The sequence below is a fragment of the Dromaius novaehollandiae genome, chromosome 5 (genome assembly GCF_036370855.1).
Source record: "Dromaius novaehollandiae isolate bDroNov1 chromosome 5, bDroNov1.hap1, whole genome shotgun sequence".
NCBI classification, from domain to species: domain Eukaryota; kingdom Metazoa; phylum Chordata; class Aves; order Casuariiformes; family Dromaiidae; genus Dromaius; species Dromaius novaehollandiae.
Window position 1 is genome coordinate 68941892 of NC_088102.1, and position 20379 is coordinate 68962270.

General features: G+C 50.8%; 1 protein-coding gene across 1 annotated transcript; it reads left to right on the plus strand.

Moving 5' to 3' along the window:
- Positions 1-13: 13 nt before the first annotated feature.
- On the plus strand, positions 14-18812 carry PIDD1 (p53-induced death domain protein 1). Its single transcript, XM_026108264.2, has 16 exons — positions 14-1403; positions 3050-3415; positions 5206-5619; positions 6342-6545; positions 7395-7449; positions 7651-7852; positions 8547-8675; positions 9000-9179; positions 9563-9710; positions 10784-10919; positions 11565-11715; positions 13129-13252; positions 14399-14517; positions 14954-15061; positions 15985-16190; positions 16859-18812. Exons 2-16 carry the CDS (start codon positions 3151-3153, stop codon positions 17094-17096), a joined length of 2679 nt encoding a protein of 892 aa, XP_025964049.2. The 5' UTR covers positions 14-1403; positions 3050-3150; the 3' UTR covers positions 17097-18812.
- The last annotated feature ends 1567 nt before the right edge of the window (positions 18813-20379 follow it).

Genomic DNA, 20379 nt, shown 5'->3' on the forward strand with positions numbered 1-20379 from the left:
GGGCTGGGGGGCGGGGGCCATCTTGGTTTCCGTTAGGGCGAAAGCGGCTGTGGTGGCGCTGCGGGACCGGCTCCTCTCCACGTGCATGAAGTTCGTGTGTCGTTAGAGCTTTTTTTCTCCTCAGGCTCCGTTAATAATGCAGGTCTCGGTTGTTGCTCTGTGCTAGAGCTGGGTTTGCGCTGCCTCCTTGGAAATCTGGAGTCTGCCCCTTCCCGTGGCGTCCTGTCAGCAAAAGGGCGTCGCGGGGAAGGGAAAAACCCAGCCCGGAGTCGCTCCTGGAGTCAGGAGCCGTGCGGGGAAGGTCAGGCGTTGATCCGGCCTGTATTCGCCCTAATGAAAATTGCCATCATCGTTTGATTTGATTGCTTCTTCCCTGTGCTAGGGAAAATGAATAAAAATGAAAAAGGAGTTTGGAGACTCCTACTAATGCTGTGCCAGAATCCACTGGACCCAGATAAAGCTGCATCGCTGCGGTGGACTGTTGTGAGGAAGCTTTGGCTGTTCCCGTCCCAGGGGCGGTGTAGAAACCCCCCACAGAAATAAGAGCATTTTCCGCTTCTCATCTGTGGGAATTCAGGTGCCTCCAATAAATAACGAGGCTCCCAGTTTTGTAACTTGGGAGGTGTGTTTTGGGAAAGCAGACTGGTAAATTAAAAAGCGCAGCCATGGACACAATTAGTTTTTTTTCTCCCTGTAGGGAGAGAAATTTCCCTGGGGGTGCTGCACAGCTTATATGCAGCTCTGAGCTGGAGGTGGTGCTGAAACAGGGACCTCGCGCTTCTCAGGTGGCACTGCACAGCGGGACTGGTGAGCCGCAGCGTGGAGCCACTGACTGGAAACCTGTTGTGATGGAAAATCACACGTTGCGCCTTTTTAACAAAACGAAGAGCAAAATACATGCTGCGGGGTCTTGCCCGGACGCAGTGTTAAGCTGAACTAAATCTCTTGCAACGAGAAAACGAAGGCAGGTGGGCACCCAGAGATGTGGCGCAGCCCTGCGACAGGCCCCTGGCAGGGGCATGGCCCAGCTCAGCAGCCCCCAGTCCTGCACATTTTGGGGCTTGCAGCCCCTGCTCCTGCTTGGATTTTCTCCCTGAATTTGCAGCAAATCAGAGCCACACCGGGAGCTGCCCTCACCTCTCTTTCCCCCAGCTAAGCGTGCATCTGGCCCCAGGCACCCGCTGCGGGGGAGCAGCGCGGGCACCAGCTGGGGTGCGGCGGCAGGGCTGGATGCTTTGGCCTAGCTCCCCAGAGCCGCCTGCCTGCCCCTCGGCCTGCCGCATCCGGCACCTCCTCCAGCGCGGCCCGCCCCGCAGCGCGGAGCTCGCCGCAAACTTTGCAGGAAGTGGCCGGCTGAGCCGAGCCCGACCGAGCGCCGCGGCTGGGCTTTCGGGACCGAGCTGGTGTGTGCCGTGGGGGCCGGGGGGTGAGATGAGCGTGGCCGTGCTCAGCGGGGTGCTTGTGGCCCGGGAGGTCCCCGGGGGCTGTGCCGCAGCTCGGGCACCCTGCGGGTGTGGGGTGACGGGACTCTGGGGCTGCGGGAGCTGGCGGCAGGGCAGGTGAGGACGGCCTGGGGGTGCGCCTGTGGGCACGCGCACATGTGTGCCTGTACATGCGTGCGTGTGCCTGTGCATGCACACACGTGTGCGTGTACACGCGTGCACGTGCCTGTGTGCGTGTGCACATGTGTAGGTGCCTGTATACAGCATTTTTGTGAGAAATACTTACCTTTTTACTAAAGCGGTAGTTTGCATTTACCCTTTCTTCCCCTCCTTATGCGTCAGCAAGGCTTCTGCTCTTTCAGGGTGTTGTGTGTGACACCTCCCTTCAGACCGTGGCAGAGAAGCGTCAGCACTGCTGTGTCCTGCAGCTTAACATTAAAAAGTGGTGCTCTTCAGGGCCTTGCTTCTGCTGGCCTTGGATGCTGAAGCTGTTAAAAGTGTTTACAGTTCTACATCGCTCCCTCAAAAGAAACTTGTATTCAGCTATTCCATCCAAGGCAGGGTGTTAAACACAGACCTCCTGAAACTCACATCATAAGCTTCTTTAATTGCCAAGCTCAGGAGTTAAGAAAGATAAAGAAAGTTAAGTGGAAATAACATGAAATGGGTGACTTAGAAATGTGTAACCATTGGTACAAAAGCAGAGGTAGTCCCTGTGCTCGTTTTTGTGCTGTCGTTGCGCCATGACAATAGTGGCCGATTTCAGAAGTCCTGGGTGGAGGGAGGCTTCTTCACAGTGGGAAGTTTGTGGAGTAATTAATTTGTTCAAATTTCATACCTCTGCTCCTTGAGCATTGGCTCCTCCTTAGCATACACCATGCGACGCCTGCTTTTCACCCTTCTCCCTGTCCCCGAAGGGTGCTGTGTGGGGTGAAAACAAGGAATAACTGGTCACCGGTCTGCTGCAGCTTTGCGTCCTGTTTGCTGGATTCTGGCATCCCCATGGAGGCAAAGCTGCAAGAGCACGGGTCTCACTGCACGGCGTGGCACTCCCGTGCCACGGACGCCCCTTCGCTAGCCCTGCTCCCCATCACTGCCCTGTCTGCTCCACTGCCCTTTGCCTGCTTCCAGCTGCACTCACGCTTATCCCCTGGGCGCCCAGTTGCACAAGCGGCTGCGCTCCAGGCCCACGGCCGCCTGCAAAGACCCTGGGCTCGGCGCCCGCCTCGGCTCTCTGCCCCGCTTTCCCTGTTTGCTGAGGAACCTCCTGACCATCTTGCTAAGGCACTTTGAAATCTGCTGGTTAAAACTTCTGTGTGAGGTGGTGGCATTTTTGATTATGTCTTTTCAAGTTAATCTTGTTGTTTATTCTGATGTTGGATAGCTACTTCACTCCTTGAAGTCTGGGAAAATGCAGAGGTTTTTCCTGAGGAGAGGGAGAAGCCTCCGTGATGTCTCTCGCACCTCATTTCCATGCAGTCTGCCTGTAAAGCTCTCAGTTTCACGCGTGTAATCCCATTACGCCCTATTGCCGTGATTATAAGCTGTTTGCAGCCCTTCTAGGGTTGTGCGGGAGGCCTTCACCGTGTGCTTGTGCTCTCTTTCAGAGCCGTCCTCGCTCCTGGGCCCGGCTGCCTCGCGGTGCCGCCGGTGCCTCCCTGCCTGGCAAGTCAGAGCATGTCCCGGCCCCGCGGACGAGACGCAGAAGATGGCAGAGCTGCCGGGGCTGGGGGACGAGCGCGGGGAGGGCGCTTCGGGGGCTCCCGCACTCGCCGGCCCCTGCCTGGCAGACAACAGGCTGAATCTGGATGTTTATCCTGACGGCTGCTGCCGCTTCCTCCAGCTGTTTGAGAGGCGCCGGGGAGACCTGGCCCAGGTGGAGTTCGTCCGGCTCAGCAGCAACGATCGCCTCCTTGGCGCCACGCTGGGCATCCTCCCGCGTCTGGAGAGCCTGAAATCCCTGGTGCTCAAAGGTAAATTCCTGGACCCATCACCATCCGCTTCCCTAGGCTCGGCTTTATTTATTTATTTTTTATTCTCCTCTCCACATCCTCAGGACAAACTGCCTTTGCCTTTTTTTGTTGTTGTTGTTGTTTTTGTACTAGTGCCCCTTCCTAGAGCTTTGGCTCTTAGCCTTGCTCAAAGCTGCCTGCAGATTTCACCAAGGTGCAGCTTCGAGACTCCTATTTCCCTCTTTGTTTCTGCAGCTGCCTGGGGACCAGTTTGTGGAGCCTGGTTAGACTGACACTGTGACTTTATCCGTCCTCTGGAAGGAGAGCTTTTTTCGCACAGCTATGTATAGAGAGGGGGTTAGACAGGTGATAGATTTTTTGGTAGATGTTCAGCCCCTCTTTTATTTTTGGAAACGTTATGAGCTCTTTTTGCTGCAGGTTGCTCTGAATAAATCCTAGCTTGATCCTTGCTTAATGTCAGCAAGGATAAGTTTAGCAGCATTCAAGATCAACCAGAAGAGGCTGTTCAACATTTTATCAAAAAGTATGACTCAGGGTGTGCATGTAATTTGGCATGCTGTAATAACTGTCACATATAAATATTATATCCTTCTTTGACTTTCTCGTCTCTTTATTGTAGGAGGATCTCAATATGAGTGATAGGATTTTTGTAACAGACTGAGTCATTTGGTCTTTGGAGGTAGAATTTAAAACGCATGAGAGAAAAGGGTCATTTTGTGGCCAAGCTTCAGCATTTGAGCTGAAAACTTGAAAGACTGAGGTTCATTTCTGTCTGCCACAGATTTTCTCATAAAATCTCATGCAAATCGTTTTGTTTGTCTTTCCTCCCTTCGGTAAAGTGGCAATAACAGCAATGCCTTTTGCCAGACTTGCTTTGTGAGATGCACATATACCCTGAGCATCCTGAAATGGAATAAAGTAGTTCACTGAGATTTTCTTATGTACAAGGTGCAGTGTGATTATTTACATTTTTTACCGTTATGCAGCGTAAGTATTTTTTGGTGCCCTCTGCTGTAAGCTTTTACAAACGGACAGCAGTGGGAGGGCAGGAGGAAGCGGTGAGGAAACGGAGCACAGGGGAAGTTTGCGTTTGCTTGTCTGACTTCTTTTTCCTGGGTGCAAGCCTTCTCCGGTTGGAGTTGGACAGGCCGGGCTGGGGGTCACACCCTTCCCTCTCTGCCCTGTCGTCTGCCCGCTGCTGAACTGCCTGCCTTTTGGGCCCGTTTTCACTGCTTCCCTCGTGCCCGCTTCCCCCGAGGATGGAGCGGGGAGGTGGTGCCCAGGGTCCCTCCCCTGTCCTGCAGGTCTCAGTCCTCGGGGCTGTTCATCCTTCGGCAGCCTGGGCAGAGCCCGGAGGGCGAGGAGTGCCCCCCCAGGCCCCCAGAAGTGTTGTTTCTTGTGCAGCGCGGCTGGTAAGGGATGGGGAGGGAGGGTGGGAGGCTTGGAGGGGTAGGGACCGCCCTGCTGAGTGCGGTAAGGTGTGGAGTGGCCTGGCTGTTTCTGAGCTTCGACTCCCGATGCGTTTAGGTGAGCTCCCTCAGCCGCCTGTGGCAGCTCTTGATTTCATAGCAGGTCATCGCTGTTATACCCCTTTCACAGATGGGGAAACTGAGGCAAGGAGCGGAAAAAACACATATCCACGTGTACTTTGTAATCAGTGTTGCTTGTAGTGATCAGTAACTCTCTGTCTTCTGAGCCTCTGTGCTATGGCTTCAGAAGGGAGCTTGGCGTGAGCTGGTGAGGTGTCCCTTCAGCACGGTGACCTCTCACTCTGCTGCCTTCCCACCCAGGTGGCCATGCCCGGGACGAGTTTGGCTCGTGCCAGCCTGGTTCCCTGACAAGCTTGCCGCCAGACTTGGGGAACCTGAGGTGTCTCACTCACCTGGACCTCAGCTTCAACCGCCTCTCCACCTTGCCCAGCTGCATCCCCCACCTCCCCAGCCTCCGTGTGCTCCTGGTGAGCCACAACAGCCTGGTGGCACTGCCGGAGGACTTCGGCTGTCTGAGCAAGCTGACTTTCTTCTCTGCTATGAAAAACCAGCTGAAGGACTTGCCACAGAGCATTGGGGAGCTGGCAGCGCTGCAGGACCTGGATCTCTCGGAAAATGCCTTGGAATACCTCCCTGATGAAGTTGGGAATCTGCGCAACTGCACAGAACTGGATCTCTCTGGGAATCGGTTATCGAGCATCCCAGACTCTTTAGGTAAATATTTGACCCCTAGGAAAAGAAGACGACCCTCAGTCTCTGTCCTGATACAGTTGTTAGTAGGAACTGCCCATTACGCTAGAGCCTAAATGGAAAGGATATCCAGAAGAAACATGCCTGGTTCAGCCAGTCCCTTTAGCATCAAGGGATCTCTGGACCATGTCCTCTATGATCAGCAGGACTCCTATGATTTCAGTCCAGTTTTCAGAAGCTGAGGATCTGACCTGGCTGGTTTTGGGTAGCATCCAGCACTGGAAACAAAAGAGCTGGGGCTTAATAGTATGGATGGAAATCTGGGCTTGAAATCATGGTTGTCAGATATGGACCAGTCCATGGAGCTAGGCCGTGACTTCGGCGGCCCAGGATCCCCCAGCTTTGCTGGCTCTTGGGTCCTATATGATTTTGTGCACAGGGGTTGTCACTGATGCTGCTGTATCTTGGAAGCATCTCAGAGCTGGGTGCTGTAAAGCACAAGACAAAAGAGGCTGCAGTGCCTCTTAGCTAATTCACTGCCCCCCTTTATTTTGTGAAATAAACATATGTAGAGCACTCAAGCTTTTCCCTTACGGTGTGTGTGCAATGGGAGTGAAGATCCAGTGCTCGACGGTGGGATCGTGTGTGTATTTGTGGTGAGGAGAGCGGGGGGGGGGGGGGTTGGAGCTGACGTGCGATATAATTAACAGCTCGGATGGGGAGTCACGTCTTGTTCTAACCTGCAGCCAATTTGAAGTCTCTGCGGCGGCTGCATCTCCACAGCAATCTCCTGGTGACGGTCCCCGCGTCGCTCGCCAGCCTGCCCAACTTGTCCAGGCTCGATCTGCAGAACAACTGCCTCCGAGCCGTCCCCCCTGAGGTCCAGACCTTGCCGTTCGTGCGCCTCCGCGGCAACCCGTTGGGAGAAGCTGAGCCCTCCCCGCAGGCTGGTAATTGCACAGCTTCTCTTGCGTCGGTCCTGCCCAGCTGCTCCCGTGCTCTGCCCAGCGTGGTGTGAATAGATTTGGGTTAGAGAGGAGAAGCAAGGGGGAATTAGATCAGTATTTATTTGTCTGGCCTAATTATTAGGTTGTAAGGATGCAAGAGTGCCAGTTCTGGAGTTCTGGTTTTATGACCTCAGCCTGTTCTGGAGGGCTCAGGGGTGCTTGGAAGTGGACTTGCTTGGCCCACTCTTAGGGGAGTAGAGGTGAAAATGGGATTCACAGGAAATGGAAAGGGCCCTTGAAGGGGTCCAGCCTTTTCAGAAGAAGTGGGCACCAGTTTTGGGGCTCACTGCCTCACCTTGAGGCTGTGGTGGCTCACGCTAGCAGCACTCCGGGCAACAGGAGGTGAGCTGGCAGCGCGATTACCCCGGCTTTGCCCTCGCCCCGGCTGCAGGAGGGCAGCTCGTTCTCTGAGGCGAAGGTGATGAAGCAGAAGGAATCTGCGCAGGGTTTCCCACGGATGCTCACATTCACAAGGGTGAGCACAGACTCCCAGGAGTGGCCCTGGGAGCTGCGGGGCCGGTGGATGGGGAGCTTCTCTAACTCCCCCTGCTCCTGAGCTTTCCTAGGGGAGACAGTCAGCATTTCCAGTGCATCTGGGGACCCCTAGGCTTCTTTCCATCCTCCTCTTGCTCCTTGATCTGAAACCCCCTGGAGCGTGAGCATGGTTTCTTTAGTGACTTCTATCAGATTAGGATTAAACCAAAACCGAAATGCAAGTTCAGCTTTTCTTGCCTACCCTGATCTAAATAACCTCTGTCTCCTCCTGCTACCCAACCCTTCTTACTGCTACAGATGAATCCAGTGCCAAAAGACTACAAAGACTGTTCCTTGCATCAGGAGAGGACAGGTATGCCTCAGTTTTTAAGAATTTATGTTATAGTAGAGTTACAAGGCCCCAGACAAGATTGCCTGGTAGATACTGCAAATGTACATAGAGAATTTATGGCCTCGGTAGGCCAGTTAGACAAGGTGGGAGATTCCTTCTGTTGATTTTTGGAGCACTGAAGTCATTGCAGGGTGTCATACGTTCATGCATTTCTTCTGGAAGCTTTACCGTGACCTCTGAAGGCTGCAAAGTACGCCTGGCCTGTGGCATCCGTTTCCACTTCCCGCCGGGGGCTGCCTCTGATCCTCTGCGCATCCACTTCCGCACCCTCGCGCCGGACCCCAAGTGGGTGAAGCTGCGGCACCACGACGTCCTGCTGAGCACCGTCCTGGAGCTGCGGCCTCACGGGGTTGAGTTCCAGCAGGTGAGGGCGCGTCCAGGCCACCCGCCGAGCCATCAGCCTCTGCCACCGCCCAGCAGCATGACAGAGTCCTTTGGGGCTGTGGGTGCCAGCTACACCTGTCACCGCTGTTTTTAAGTAGCTGTATGACTGGCTGTCAAAAAAGCCCCACTGCGAAGACACAGAAAGGACACAGCCAGCTTCCCTAGCATGGCGTTGGCCTCTCTCTTTTCCTTTCTCCACTGCTTCTGCTTGAGCTGAGCTATAAAATTCCTTGCTTACAGCCCTCTTCCTCTGCGGGAAGAGAGGTGCTGTTCTTGCATTTGACCCTAGCCTGCAAGGGGAATGCGTCACACCTTTCCCTAAAAGGCCATTCGGGTGGTTTTAATTCAAACTCCTGTGTGCTTACACCACCAGCCCTGCCACGCTGACAGCAGCTCAGGGGAAAGGTTGCTTTGCCCTTTCTGCCCTTTCTGCCCACAGACTGCTGAACTTTCTCTGCAGTTACAATACACTCTGCGCCTGACATCTTCTGTCCCCTCCCTTGAGGCTGCAGGAGAGAGCAGGCTCCCATCTCCTCCACGACTCCCCGCACACAGGCCACGCTTTTCCTCCCCTTCTCGTCTGCACAGCAGGCCATGGAGCAGAGCTAGGCGTGGTTTTGTCCGTTCTGTTGGTGTCTTACGGGAATGCCTTTTTGTACCCGCTCCATTGCCAGGAGGTGGAGATCTGGATGCCGTATGCCTCTCCTCAAAGCCTTCACCAGCGTGAAGTGGTAGTTCGGACCTTCAGCGGGCAGAGCTGGAGCGATCTGAGAACAAAAGTGGAGCAGAAGAGAAAATCAAAGGTGAGCGGGTAGTGACACATACTGTTCCTTTTCCTCTCTGGTTTTGCCTGAACATAAGCCTGCCTGAAATGTTTTGTGAAGCATCTTGTGAGCAGTGGTGTTGTGTCCAGCTGGTATAAAATGGAGTGGATTTTGGCTCTAGGGTCGCCCTCTCGTGGAGGTATGTCTCCTAAAGTTGATGAGTTAAAGCATGCCGTGCTCCGTTCCTGTTCTAGCATTGGACACTTTGATCTGCTGAGGTTTTACTGCCTCCTTTTTTCCTGCTGTTCTTGTGATATGTTATATGCCTGCATGTTTTCTCTTCTTTCTTGTCTTCTGTTACAGAAGCATGTGGCTTGTTGTAGCGTCCTTCACTTCTCCTGGTTCCTAGTTGTGTCTCGACTTGTAGAGAATGAATGCAAAGTGCCGGCAGAGGGGACATTGCTCTTTTCTAGCGTGGATCCAAACATCAAAGTGGTCTTCCCTCCTGGAGTCACCGAAGAGACTCGCAGTGTCAAACTGCAGGTATGTGTGCTTAAAAAAATAACGGGACATAAGGAAGCTTTTGCCTATTGTTCTGTTACAGAACGTAATGGCAGAGCAGGTCAGCAAGTGAGATCTGGGGCGATTGCTTATGCAAATCTAACTCTAGAGCAGCCCCACTGCGACTAATTGTGCTGTACAGCAGGCAGACAGTGCTAAATGCTGTTGCAATACCTCGGTCTGCCCCTGCTTGCCATGCTGGCGCCAGTGTTAGAGCAGAGTTTGGCCCAGCCACTGGGCTTCCTTCTCCCGCTGCGCCCTGAGCCAAGCACAGCATTTGCCTGCTGGGTGCTGGGGGTCTGTGCAGTGACAAGGGAATGTGGGTGCCCGACTGCTCAGCTCACAGCGCTACGTTCCACATGCAGGTGCTGCCGGTCTCGGCGGAAGAAGTAGAGGAAATCACGGCCGATGTGGGTTGCAGAGCCAGTCCCCTGCTCTGCCTCTCCCAGGACTGCCCCATGGATTTCCTCAGGCCAGTGAGAATTCAGCTCCCCCTCCCACTTGGGGTCACAGGTCAGTTTATTCCCAAAACTGGCCGAGAGAAGCTCCATGTGTGGAAAACCACAAGTGGCAAGCTGGACATTTTGTTTGCTTTTCCTGTTAATAATAAAGCTTGTTGCTTTGCCTGCAGGAACAGCATTGCGGCGAGGCGTGTCCGCTTGGTGGGTGCTAGGGCAGGGTGGTGGGAGCGGAGGTAGTTCAGATCTCATAGCAAACCAGTGCTGAGCTTTTGGTTCTGCAGGGGAAGAAGAGAAGCAAGTCACAGTAAGCCAGCAGCAGCAGCTGGGCGAATGGCCCTGGCAAATGGGTTTCCCTGCCGACCCGCATTTGTACTTAGCCTGCTGGGCTTGGTGGGATGGGCTGGAGAGGCACTCCTGCAAGCTGAGGAGACGTATCATGAAAGGGCTCTGATTCGTGGCTGGGAATAGGACAGCTTGAAGCAGACAAGGAAGATGCTGCCTCCAGGGGTCTGCCTTCTCTCTCACTTCCTGCTTGTGAATCAGCTGCTGCAGTTAATACTGTAGCATTATACACTAAAGCATCTCCTGCTCTGAGTACTGTGCTATAAACTGCCTCGTTCAATAGCTGACTTGCCAGGGATTCCTCTGTCTGCGTGCAGAGTGCCCTGCATCTACTGATTTCTGTTTTCTTTAGCCTCTTCTGGATTTCTCATGAGGAAGTAAAATCTTTTTCAGTATTGGCTTGGCCTTCTTTTTAAGACTACCTGGTATGAACTACCAGAACTTCCTTAACACCCCTAGGTACCGGTGATGGGGATCGCACTGTGCATCTGTGTTGGTGAAGATCAGCACACCACCGGTTTAAGACTGCACATTCTGCCAGAATATCCTGGAAGCATTGGGGTAGCCTGATCCTTTTACTGCTGCTCTTCTTAGACCAAAAGCCTGTCCTGGATGCTGAAGAGAAGGGCATGACACTTAATTTGGCACTTTTAAAAAAGTGAATCACCCCAAACCATGGCTGGGTTTGTAAATCCATGAATCGAGGGTGGAAGGAAGATGCCCATATTCACCTCAAATTCAAGGCTTCTGCTGTACACTGCATCTCTTGATTTTTGTCTTTAGGGTTAAACTTGGATCGATCCAGGCTGCACCTTCTCCATGGCGACCTGCAGGGCCAGACCTGGGATGACATTACCAGCCAGGTGGTGCTGGAATTCACCCATCTTTATGCAATATTTGAAGTCACCCACTTCTCCTGGTAAGTGGGGAGTTCGTCTTGCGGGAGAGATGGGATGTTTCTTCACCTTGCTTTTTCTGTCCCCAGCCAGGGGTCATGCCATTAATCCTGCCTATTCTACTTTTCTTTAGGGGTCAAGCCCAGCTTAAGACTTTCTCTTTACCCATCATTTTTTACGCCATTGTACAACTCCACTGGAGAAAAGCTTGTGGTTCTGCTCTTCTTGGAGTGCTCCTGGCCCTTCTCCTTGCCTTTCAGTGCAGAGAAGCCCAGACAGATTAGCCAGCAGGGTATGCTTAGAACGATTACACTCCAGCTAGCGCCTTCCCGTGCTGAATCCGTAGCTCTTCAGCCACAGGGTGCCAGGCCATTCTCCTCTCAGGTCCAAGTTCTCCTCTTCTTCCTGCTGGGTCTCGACCTCCCTCACTTTAAGTTTTCTCACTCTCAGTCTGAGTACTTGCCTCTCATGCTGTCAGCCAGGATAAGAAGATAAGATGGTGCCTGAAGTGTTGCTTGAGAAACACAAGCTCCCTCAACACCCAGTTTTGTCTTTTCCCCGAAGGAGTGAAGAGCGGGTCACTGAAGACCTGAACAGTGGGTGATCTCATGAGTGTGACCCTGGCTTTTCCAGGGTCTTTCCTTCTTCTTAACTGCTTTGTCTGCTAGGTACTGGCTGTGGTACACCACCAAGACCTACATTGGAGGCATTGCCAAGAAAGTCTACGAGCGGCTGCGTATGTACCAGGTGAACTTCATTGCTCTGCAGAGGAAGAAGGACCCCGAGCAAGTCCTGCTTCAGTGTGTCCCCAAGCACAAGGTCTGGTCTAGGCTGCGTTGCCTTGCTTCTGAGCTCCTGGGGCCTTTCTTTGTAGAGTGTAAGGGCAGCAGGGCACCACACGGTCCTGCTCACTGCCCCGGGGTTGTGGCTGAGATACGTTGTCGCCACGCTATGTTGGAACAGTGATGCCAACTCACCAGAAAGCCGGGGAGAAGGAAAACTTGTTCTGTGCAGCAGCAGATGCAGTGCAGTGATTTCTTGCCCTGTGAACCCCAGGGACTGGGCTGCTAAGCTCAGCTGGGCCACAGCAACTGGCCATGTGCGTGCTGGTAGCCGTAGCAAACATGAGGCAAAATGTTCTGGCTTAAACTTCAGTAAAAGATACTAATGTTAACAAATTACTTGTCTGCTATTGGCTCATAGCACGGGTGGAAACAACCTCATCAATCTGCTTCAGCGCAACACCAGGTTAGCTTATGCTGTCAGGGAAGGCAGTTTGAGCTAACCTGTCTGACTTTGCACTGAAGGAGCTGCGAAGCACCCAGGCAGCTCTTCTACTCCCTCTGCCCTATGGGTATCGGCCCTCAGCAGTGTTGCTTCAGATGTTCGCAAAGTAAATGTGATTCTCTGTTTGGAGAGCACGTACCCTGACAAGCAGCGCTGCTCAGTGAGGCAAGGGTTCATTCATCAAGCCACTGGAGCTGGGCTGCATAGCCAGGGCTCGGCATAGTTCTCTGGCCTGATTGCTCCCTCTTGTCTTTATTTGTTCTCCTCCATGAAAGTAAGGGGTCTTCGTCTCTTGGACCTTTCACTCGAATTCTGTTTCCAGAGGATACAGCAATAGCACTCGCAGTGTGATCAGGGTGCTGTTTTCCTGCCAGTGAGGTTGGAGATAGGGTTTACTGCTATAAATATGAAGAAGGATAGACACCACCACTCTAGGCTAGCTCTTGCACTGCCTCTGGGACCACAGGGCTCACAGTGTTAAGATACTACAGGCTGCTATGCCAAAATGAGCCTTCTGGTGTCCTCAGCTGTGTGCTGTTGCAGCATGTGGGTTTTGCAGACTGCTAGGAAGGAAAAGGAATGAGTAACTCCCTGCCTTTGAAGGTCACTGACCTGTTAAAAAGACAGTGAAGCTGATAATACCTTTTAGTGGCAGTTTTGGGATGGCCTGTCTTTGTTAATCCACACAGGCTTTTCTGCTTTTTAGTTGAGAACAGAAATGGGAAAGCCAAAAGGTTCAGAGCACCACTCCTTCCGCTGCAGTGAATGTACCTGGAATAGGAGTGGGTGGGTGTTTCTTCATTTCTTTTTCCTTTCCATGGAAGATAAACTTTCCCTTTTGAAAGTGAATGAGAGGAGCATTATGGGCTTGGGGACACAGGCCTGGGGATGGACATTGTGTGCTTCAGACCAAACATGGGTCTCCTGTGTTGTCACCCTCGTCAGGTTGACCCAGTGCTGAAGAAGCTGCAGGACCGCTACCGAGGACCTGAACCATCTGACATGGTGGAGATGTTTGAGGGAGAGCAGTTCTTCGCCGCTTTTGAGCGAGGCATCAGCATCGATATGGGTATGGTAGCGCTGGGCCCCTTTCTGATCCTAACCCTTTCCTGATTCCCTAGCCCCAGGCCTGTCCCTGCTGGGGACTGTTCTCCGTGGCGTTCTCCCTCGTCTCCAGCACGCTGCTCACCTGCTGCTCACAACAGCCAGCCTGTGGACACTGAGCCTGTCACATCCTCTGGTCACTCAGCTTGTGTGTCTAGCTTTCTCTACGGAAGTGCTGTCTGCAGACTTTTGTTTCCTCTCATGCTGCTGTAGTCTGCAAAAGGCTCTGGGCAAGTGCGTTTATTTTGTGACTGATCTGCTTGTGCAGCCAGTTATGCCCTTTTCCGGGCATCTCAGACACTGCACGGGGATGCCCCCAGGGATCTAATTCATGTTGTCCATTTCCTGGAAAACACGTAAAGATACCTCTCTGGAGAAGAGATTCTGAAATGATACAGAGCAGAGAATTCACATTACCAAATTCAATGTATATCTGCTATCTCTCCCTTTTAGTCCTTTTCCCTAATGGAGTTTTTAGAAGAGATAGAATGAGGGAGTAGGACCAAAACCCAAGATGGTGTTTGTGCCCCAAAGTGTCTGAACCTTTTACAGCTGCAAACTGAGGCACCTTCTGCAAAATCTGAATTTACAGCTCAGTTTCAGTTGTGTAAATTAAGAGGAACTCTATCAAGAATAATAAATGCAATGGAGTTGATGAGCCCAGAGTCTGTCCCTTTACCCAGATTTAGGCTGGACTCTAACTTAGTCTCAAGACAGTTACATATACAAATGGTATACCTGTTTATATATTTTTTCCCTTTAGCTCTATTCCTATTTCCTCACACGCTGTGAAGATGGTGAAGAGCTAGATGACCTATTTTTGTGTATTACAGAGTACTATCGCAGCTGATTCTATCCTTGCCTTGCCTTGTCTTGCCTTCCCTTCTTGAACTTGATCTCCACCTTGTGGCCATTCTCCTTCTTCATCTGCTGGACCTGCTTTCCTGTGTCACCCAAGGGGGAAGGGGGGATTAAAATTCTTTCAGGCCTGACTAGAAGGAGGAGAAGATTGTAGCCTGGAGGCTTCCTGTGGATGATGAGCTGTTGCCCAGGCTTTAAAAGGTGCATGCTTTTCTGCACGAGTTGAATTGATGCTGCTTCTCTGACACAGATCGCCCTGACTGTGTGGATGGACGTCTCTCGTTCATTTTTTACTCGCACTTGAAGAACATGAAGGAAATCTATGTGACCTCCCCTGTAGACAGGAAAGGCCAAGCTGTGAAAGGCCAGGTGAGCAACCAGTGACACTCTGCACAAGGACTTTTTGTTTCCTCCTTCATCATCATCGTTTTTATGATGCTCCTCACCATAGTCTCTGAGCGCTGTGCATGACTCTTTTCCTTCTCTCTTCCCATTGGCTTTGCATTTCACTAACTGAGCCCTGAATATGCAGGAAGAGGAGATGTGGGATGATCACTCCTCACAATATCTCTCTGGCTTTATATTCCTGCCCTTAGCTCTTGGCGTACTAGCAGGAATGGGAGAGTCTAGCTCTTAGGGCATAACTTCAGTGGCCCTCTCAGTCATGCTCGAGTGGGGAGTGGAAGGGTGTATTTATGGACCGAGGATAGGTGAGAAAGGCCAAATCCATCTTTTTGCAGAATGAAAAGCAGACCTGCCACTGCGCTCGCGTCTGAGTCTCACTGTACGCTCTCTGTTTGCAAAGGTCTCTTTCTACCGAGGGGCAGTTCCTGAGAGCATCCCTGAAGATGCCAGCAGGAGGAGGAAGGGACCAGACTCCCTCTGGCTTGCCACTCTGCCAATCAAACTGCCTGTGAGTTATTTTGTCTCCTACAGAAAAATGAGTCTCGGGACTGAGGGAAAGAGCTGCCCCTTCCTGCTGGGCTAATTTTCTCCTCCTTCATGATAATGGGTGGAATGAATGACTGCAAGAAATTGCTGCCCACCTGCGAGAAGGAAGGGAAAGCATCTTCTCTTCCTTTTAAGAACTCTGTGAGTGTAGAGGAAGGGTGCTAGTTTTCTGTAAAGGAAGTGTAGGATAGCGTTATGATGACAAATTGCTGAAACATAATTGGAAGCTGGCTATAATTAAGAGAAGTTTCTGTTTTGCACATAAACTTCTAAGTCACCTCGATCACTCTGGCAGGAAAATAGAAAGGTCTAGGATGAGGTAGTTCAGTTGGATTTGAGTACAGGAGTTGGGTGAAAGTATTCTGGGGTGAGCCACTGGCCTTTAAAAGCCAGGCTTACAGAGAGAAAAGCAACTTTCTCTTATGTAATCTAACTGATTTTGAGAAGCTTAAACCTGCAAATGTTTTTGTAGGCTGAACATTTCCCTTCAAATCATGTGCCATGATCTCCCATCCCTTTCTGACACATGCAGCCTCAACTAGAAATCTAGACTCTTGGTGCTCTCTTGCTGCTGAGGCAAATAGGTTTTGGGGAAATGGTTCATTAAAAATTACTCTCCAAAGACAGGAAAGAAATTTTCTAGTGTGAGCTGTGACTGTGAGCACTATAATTTGATATTTTTCAGAGGCACTGAACATTGCTTGTTGTTGCAAGTTTGAGTGCTTACTGCTTCTTACAGCCTGACTCTTCAGCCCCGAATTAAAATCTTCCTTCCTCCCCAGTATGAGAAAGCAAATTTCAGTGTGGAGACTGAATGGCCAAACACTGTCCTCTTCAAAGGGAATTTATTTAGCAAGTTACATCTCTCTCTTCTCTGCGAAACAGAGACTGAAATCCCGCTGGGCTGAGAATCCTGGTCCCCTGAACGGCTTCTCCTTCCCTCCTCTGAACCTGGGGAACGCCGAGACTGGCTACCTGACGCAAGCAAACCTGCTGAGCGTTGCCAGGCGGGTGGGAGCCGACTGGCAGACCGTCGGCTTGAACCTGGGGTTGTCCTACCAACAGATTGAGCGCATCGGATACAATAACAGGTAAGGTGGGGCACAGTGATCGACAGCGACCCGTGCCGTACAACTGCAGCGCGATAATCTAAATCCATGCGTGGCTGGCTGAAAGTTTTTCCACTGGAGTTGTTTCATTGGATAAAAGGCAGGTAGACTAACAGTTCTTCTCAGAATGTTACCTTTTCACAGGAAACTGTTTTCTCTTGCTGTTGAAAAATAAAGCATACTCTTTGAAAAACAAAATTTGGAAATAACAAACCTGCGGAGCTTTGTAGTTCAGATGTGTCACATTCCTGTTCTGTTCTGTGATCTGGATTCCTGGCTGGACTCCATCTCCCACGATGAGCTATGGTCCAGGGCTTCGATTGGGAACGTTATCTTTATTTAAGAAGAGATCGTGGTACATCATGGGACATGTAGTCTGACCAGAAAGCCAAGGTGCTAGAAGAGAATTGTGGGGCTTTGCAGTCACATTCAAAATCAAAATACTTTAATTTGAAATTTCTGTTAGGAAAAACTTTTCTAGAGAGATTGGAATGCATTGGGTGGGGAAAAGGCAGTGCCACTGAGTGGTTTGTGTGTGTCTAGATGACTTCTTCAGTGCTCCAAACATGGGCTTGGTCTCAGGTGAGTCCTCTGAGGGTTGCTGGTGAGGAGAGCGTGTGGGTGACTTCTGTGTTTCTCCCTTTCTTCAGAGAGGACCTTGATAAACAGATCCTGGACATGCTTTTCTCATGGGCTCAGCAAAACTGTGAGGATCCTGACTGTGTGGACAAGTTGATCACAGCCATGAAGGAGAGTGGCCGCCAGGACATCGCTGATGAGATTGAAACCATCATTGAGCTGGGACGGCAGAAATACAGGGAGTCCATCCGCCGCGTGGGCTTGGAGCAGGAGAGCAGCACCGAGGACTCTGCAATAGCCATGGTGTAGCACCTCGCAGAAACAACCCAGTTTCCCGTGGGGGTGCCTCTGCGCGCCCAGAGTGACAACGCCTGGGGGCTGCTCCCTGCTCAAGGGCCAGTATCCTCTCAAGGTGGTGGACATTGATTTACTTGTGAGCAGACTCGCACGCTCTGTTAGGGCTGGGCTCATGTGTTACTTCTGCTAATCCCAGAAAGTTTACAGTGTGTTTATGAGCCTTTTCTGTACTTCCAGTTCCTGACTTTGAGCTTTAGATTTCAGGAACACAGAGAAGTTCAGAGCCTCAAGTGGCTGTCAGCTGAGTAGTGGCTGAAGTAGCCTTTAATGAATTAATACTCATGTAACATATATTTATATGTAACTTACTCGTGAATTTGCTCTTCTGCTAGAAACACAGGGCATGAGCATTGCCAATGGGTCTGTTTGTGCTCCAGAGCTTGGTGGGAAAGTGGAGGTGCAATCATGTTGTGAAGTCCCATGGTGCGGTGGAGACTGTTCAGCCATTTCTGTTAATTCCATGTATTGCTCACAGTCCTGTAATGCCCAAGCACTTCTGAGCCTTTTGTGTGGAAAAACTGAAGTGGAATATGTCTCCCCATCCAGTCTCCAAATACCCCACGAAAATCTTTTCTATTTTATGCCAAATCTCTTCGTGCTCCCTCAAGGCCAAAACAAAACCTAAGTATTAGTGGGGGAAAAAAGATGAGAATAATTTCTGGCAAAGATTGCTCTTTTTTTTGGTTGTGCTCCAAAAACTATTTTGGAACAAATAAAATCTCACAGGCCCCTGCACCTGGCATGCTTTTTAGATGAGACTTACTTAAACGCTGGTGGTCTTTGATTCCAGTTTTATTTACAAATAAGTAAAAATCCTTAACCCTGATATTCTGGACAGACTCTAACTTGAGTCAACCTTCCAGTTTTGCAATCTGAATGTAAGACTGTAGGTGTTTATTACTCTTTAGCTACCCTGTCACTGTCCCTGGAGGTGCCCTTTCCTTCCTGTAACCCATCTCATACTGGGCCTCATTTGCTGATACATTAGTGATAGTGGGAAGTTTTATGCAGGCTGTTTGGGAGACTACTGTAATCCATGTATATTCAAGCCCTTCAAGGCAGCTTTGGATTCAGCACATCCTACCCTCCAAGCAGTATTTAAATATTTCAGTCTGAAAACTGGAACACTGTATGAAAATGCCAGGTTGCGACACCCAAAGTCAACCTGCAACTACAGCTTTGAGAAAACCTTTTGTTTTCTTCTACCTCCTTTTTTCTTTCTTTTCATCCTTTTTACTTGCTTTGTGCAATGTCTCCTTCAGTGATTTCCCTGTATCTCAGAAATGCTAACAGTGCTATCGACAGAGACGCATAAAATTGTTCCTCTTTTTTTTAAAGGAAACTCCAAACTGTCGGGCCGCAGAGTGCTTGATAGCTTGGTAGGTGCTAGAGCACTGGCAACGACTTGCAGACTTGAGTTGTCGCCTTGGGCCTAGGGACTGACTCAGATCTGATATTTTAGGCCATGCTGCCCCTCAAGTGTCACATCAGGTTTGAGTCAACAGTCCTCTTCTGAATGAGTGTATTCCCCGGTAGCCTGTGTCATATGTACTTGCCTGTCATTTCACTGTGTACCAATGAGTACAGTATTTGTTCTTTGCTTCAGTTTTGGAGAGATGCATTTGGGCATATTGCTCTCACTGGGAATAAAATAAGCACTTAACTGTTTCACAGCTCTGCACGGTCTGCTAATCCATGAACGCCTTGAGGTGTGTGAGACACAGCCTGGTCCCTTTAAACCTGCTAGCAGAAATACAGGTGAGCTTGGCTGTTCTGCGTGGAAATGGGCAAAAGAGCCTGTGTCTGAGCACTCCCGGCTACAAACGGCAGCAGAGTGCAATTATGGTAATGGTATGAGTGTAGCTCAGTTTTGCTGTGCTACAGTAGGGCTAGGCTAGGAAACACGGCAGTCGGGGCTTGGGTTTGGCTGGAGTATGACCAGGTTCAGGTAGAGCTGGCACAGGTGGCCACATGGCCAGGGTGCAGGTGGCAGCGGGGTGGCTGGCCTCGCCTCTGGCAAAGCTGGACTCGGCTCTAGCGAGGCTTTTGGCCCGGGAAAGCCAAGCTCAGGGAGCCTACAGGCAGCGTAAGGTAGCATCCACAGCTACGGCTGTATGAGGCTGGGCTACAGTCAGCTTTCCATTTGCGATGGTCAGCAACAGCCGAGTTAGGCAACTCTGAAATAAGTTCTAGCAAGGCTTGGATAGGCTGGACTCGTACAGGCTTTGGTGGAGCTACAGCCCTTCCAGGTCGTAGATAGACTAGGAGAGAGGTTTAGGCATTTAGGTTACTACAGGTAGGGCTACAACCAGGCCAGCATTAGGAAACACACATGCCAAATCCTAGACAGTAGCATCAATAAAACAGTTCTTCAGGATTTGTGCAATAACTTAAATGGGGCGAGGGAAGTTAAGTAACTTCCCCCAGACAAGTGTTGTTCTCGTCAGTCTTTCGCCGCTGACGCTTGGGCTGGGCGACCTCAGTGGCAGATGGTTTTCTCCTTGCAATAACAGTGGATAAAGCACTCAGCTGAGAGTACGGAGGGGCTGGAGGGAAATCAGAGCAAGTCTCTTTTCTTCAGCTGACTTGGCAGCAAATATTTGAGCTGGATGAAAGTCGATGAACAGTGTGTTATTTCCAGGTGTGTTATCTTTATCAATAATCTCTCTGAGTCGCAGTAACTCCTTCTTAAGCCTGTAGGTCTGTGTTGCTATGGCCAGGAAACCCTGATGACTGTTGCAGTAGATGGTTGAACCAGCAAAAAAAGAGATGTGGAATTTATCTTTTGGTTCCTATTTTCATCTATGGCTTCTTTTATGAATTCATTAAGTATTGGAGTAGTATCTTTCCCCTTCCAGCTATCAGTCTTTTCCTGGATCTCGTTCCTTTTGTTGACGGCCAAATGCTTGTTCATTTTGGGGGTTGCAGAAGCGGCAGACTGGCTTACCAAACTGTGTGTGTCGTAAGGAAATTCTGGGCTGGGCCCAGGCAAGGCTGCTGCTGGTTCCTGCTCTGAAATAAGCAGAAAGACGCTGGTGCCAGAAACTACCAGACCACACGGGGGACTGGGATGTATGGCCCTATATGAAGACATGGGCCCACTCAGCACCTTTCTACCAATCTGGTAGAAACTGTGGTTTTCACTGTGCACAATACAATGTGTCCAAAAATTCCCCTGAGCATATTTCAACCAGACAAGACTTCTCAGAACTGAAAAAGAGAAAGAAATTGTTCC

Coding starts and splice junctions, on each gene's coding strand:
- PIDD1 (XM_026108264.2), top strand. CDS start 3,151: ATGGCAGAGCTGCCGGGGCTGGGGGACGAGCGCGGGGAGGGCGCTTCG. Junction 8,676..8,999: donor AGCAGAAGAGAAAATCAAAG/GTGAGCGGGTAG, acceptor CTTCTGTTACAG/AAGCATGTGGCTTGTTGTAG. Junction 11,716..13,128: donor AGTGTGTCCCCAAGCACAAG/GTCTGGTCTAGG, acceptor CACCCTCGTCAG/GTTGACCCAGTGCTGAAGAA.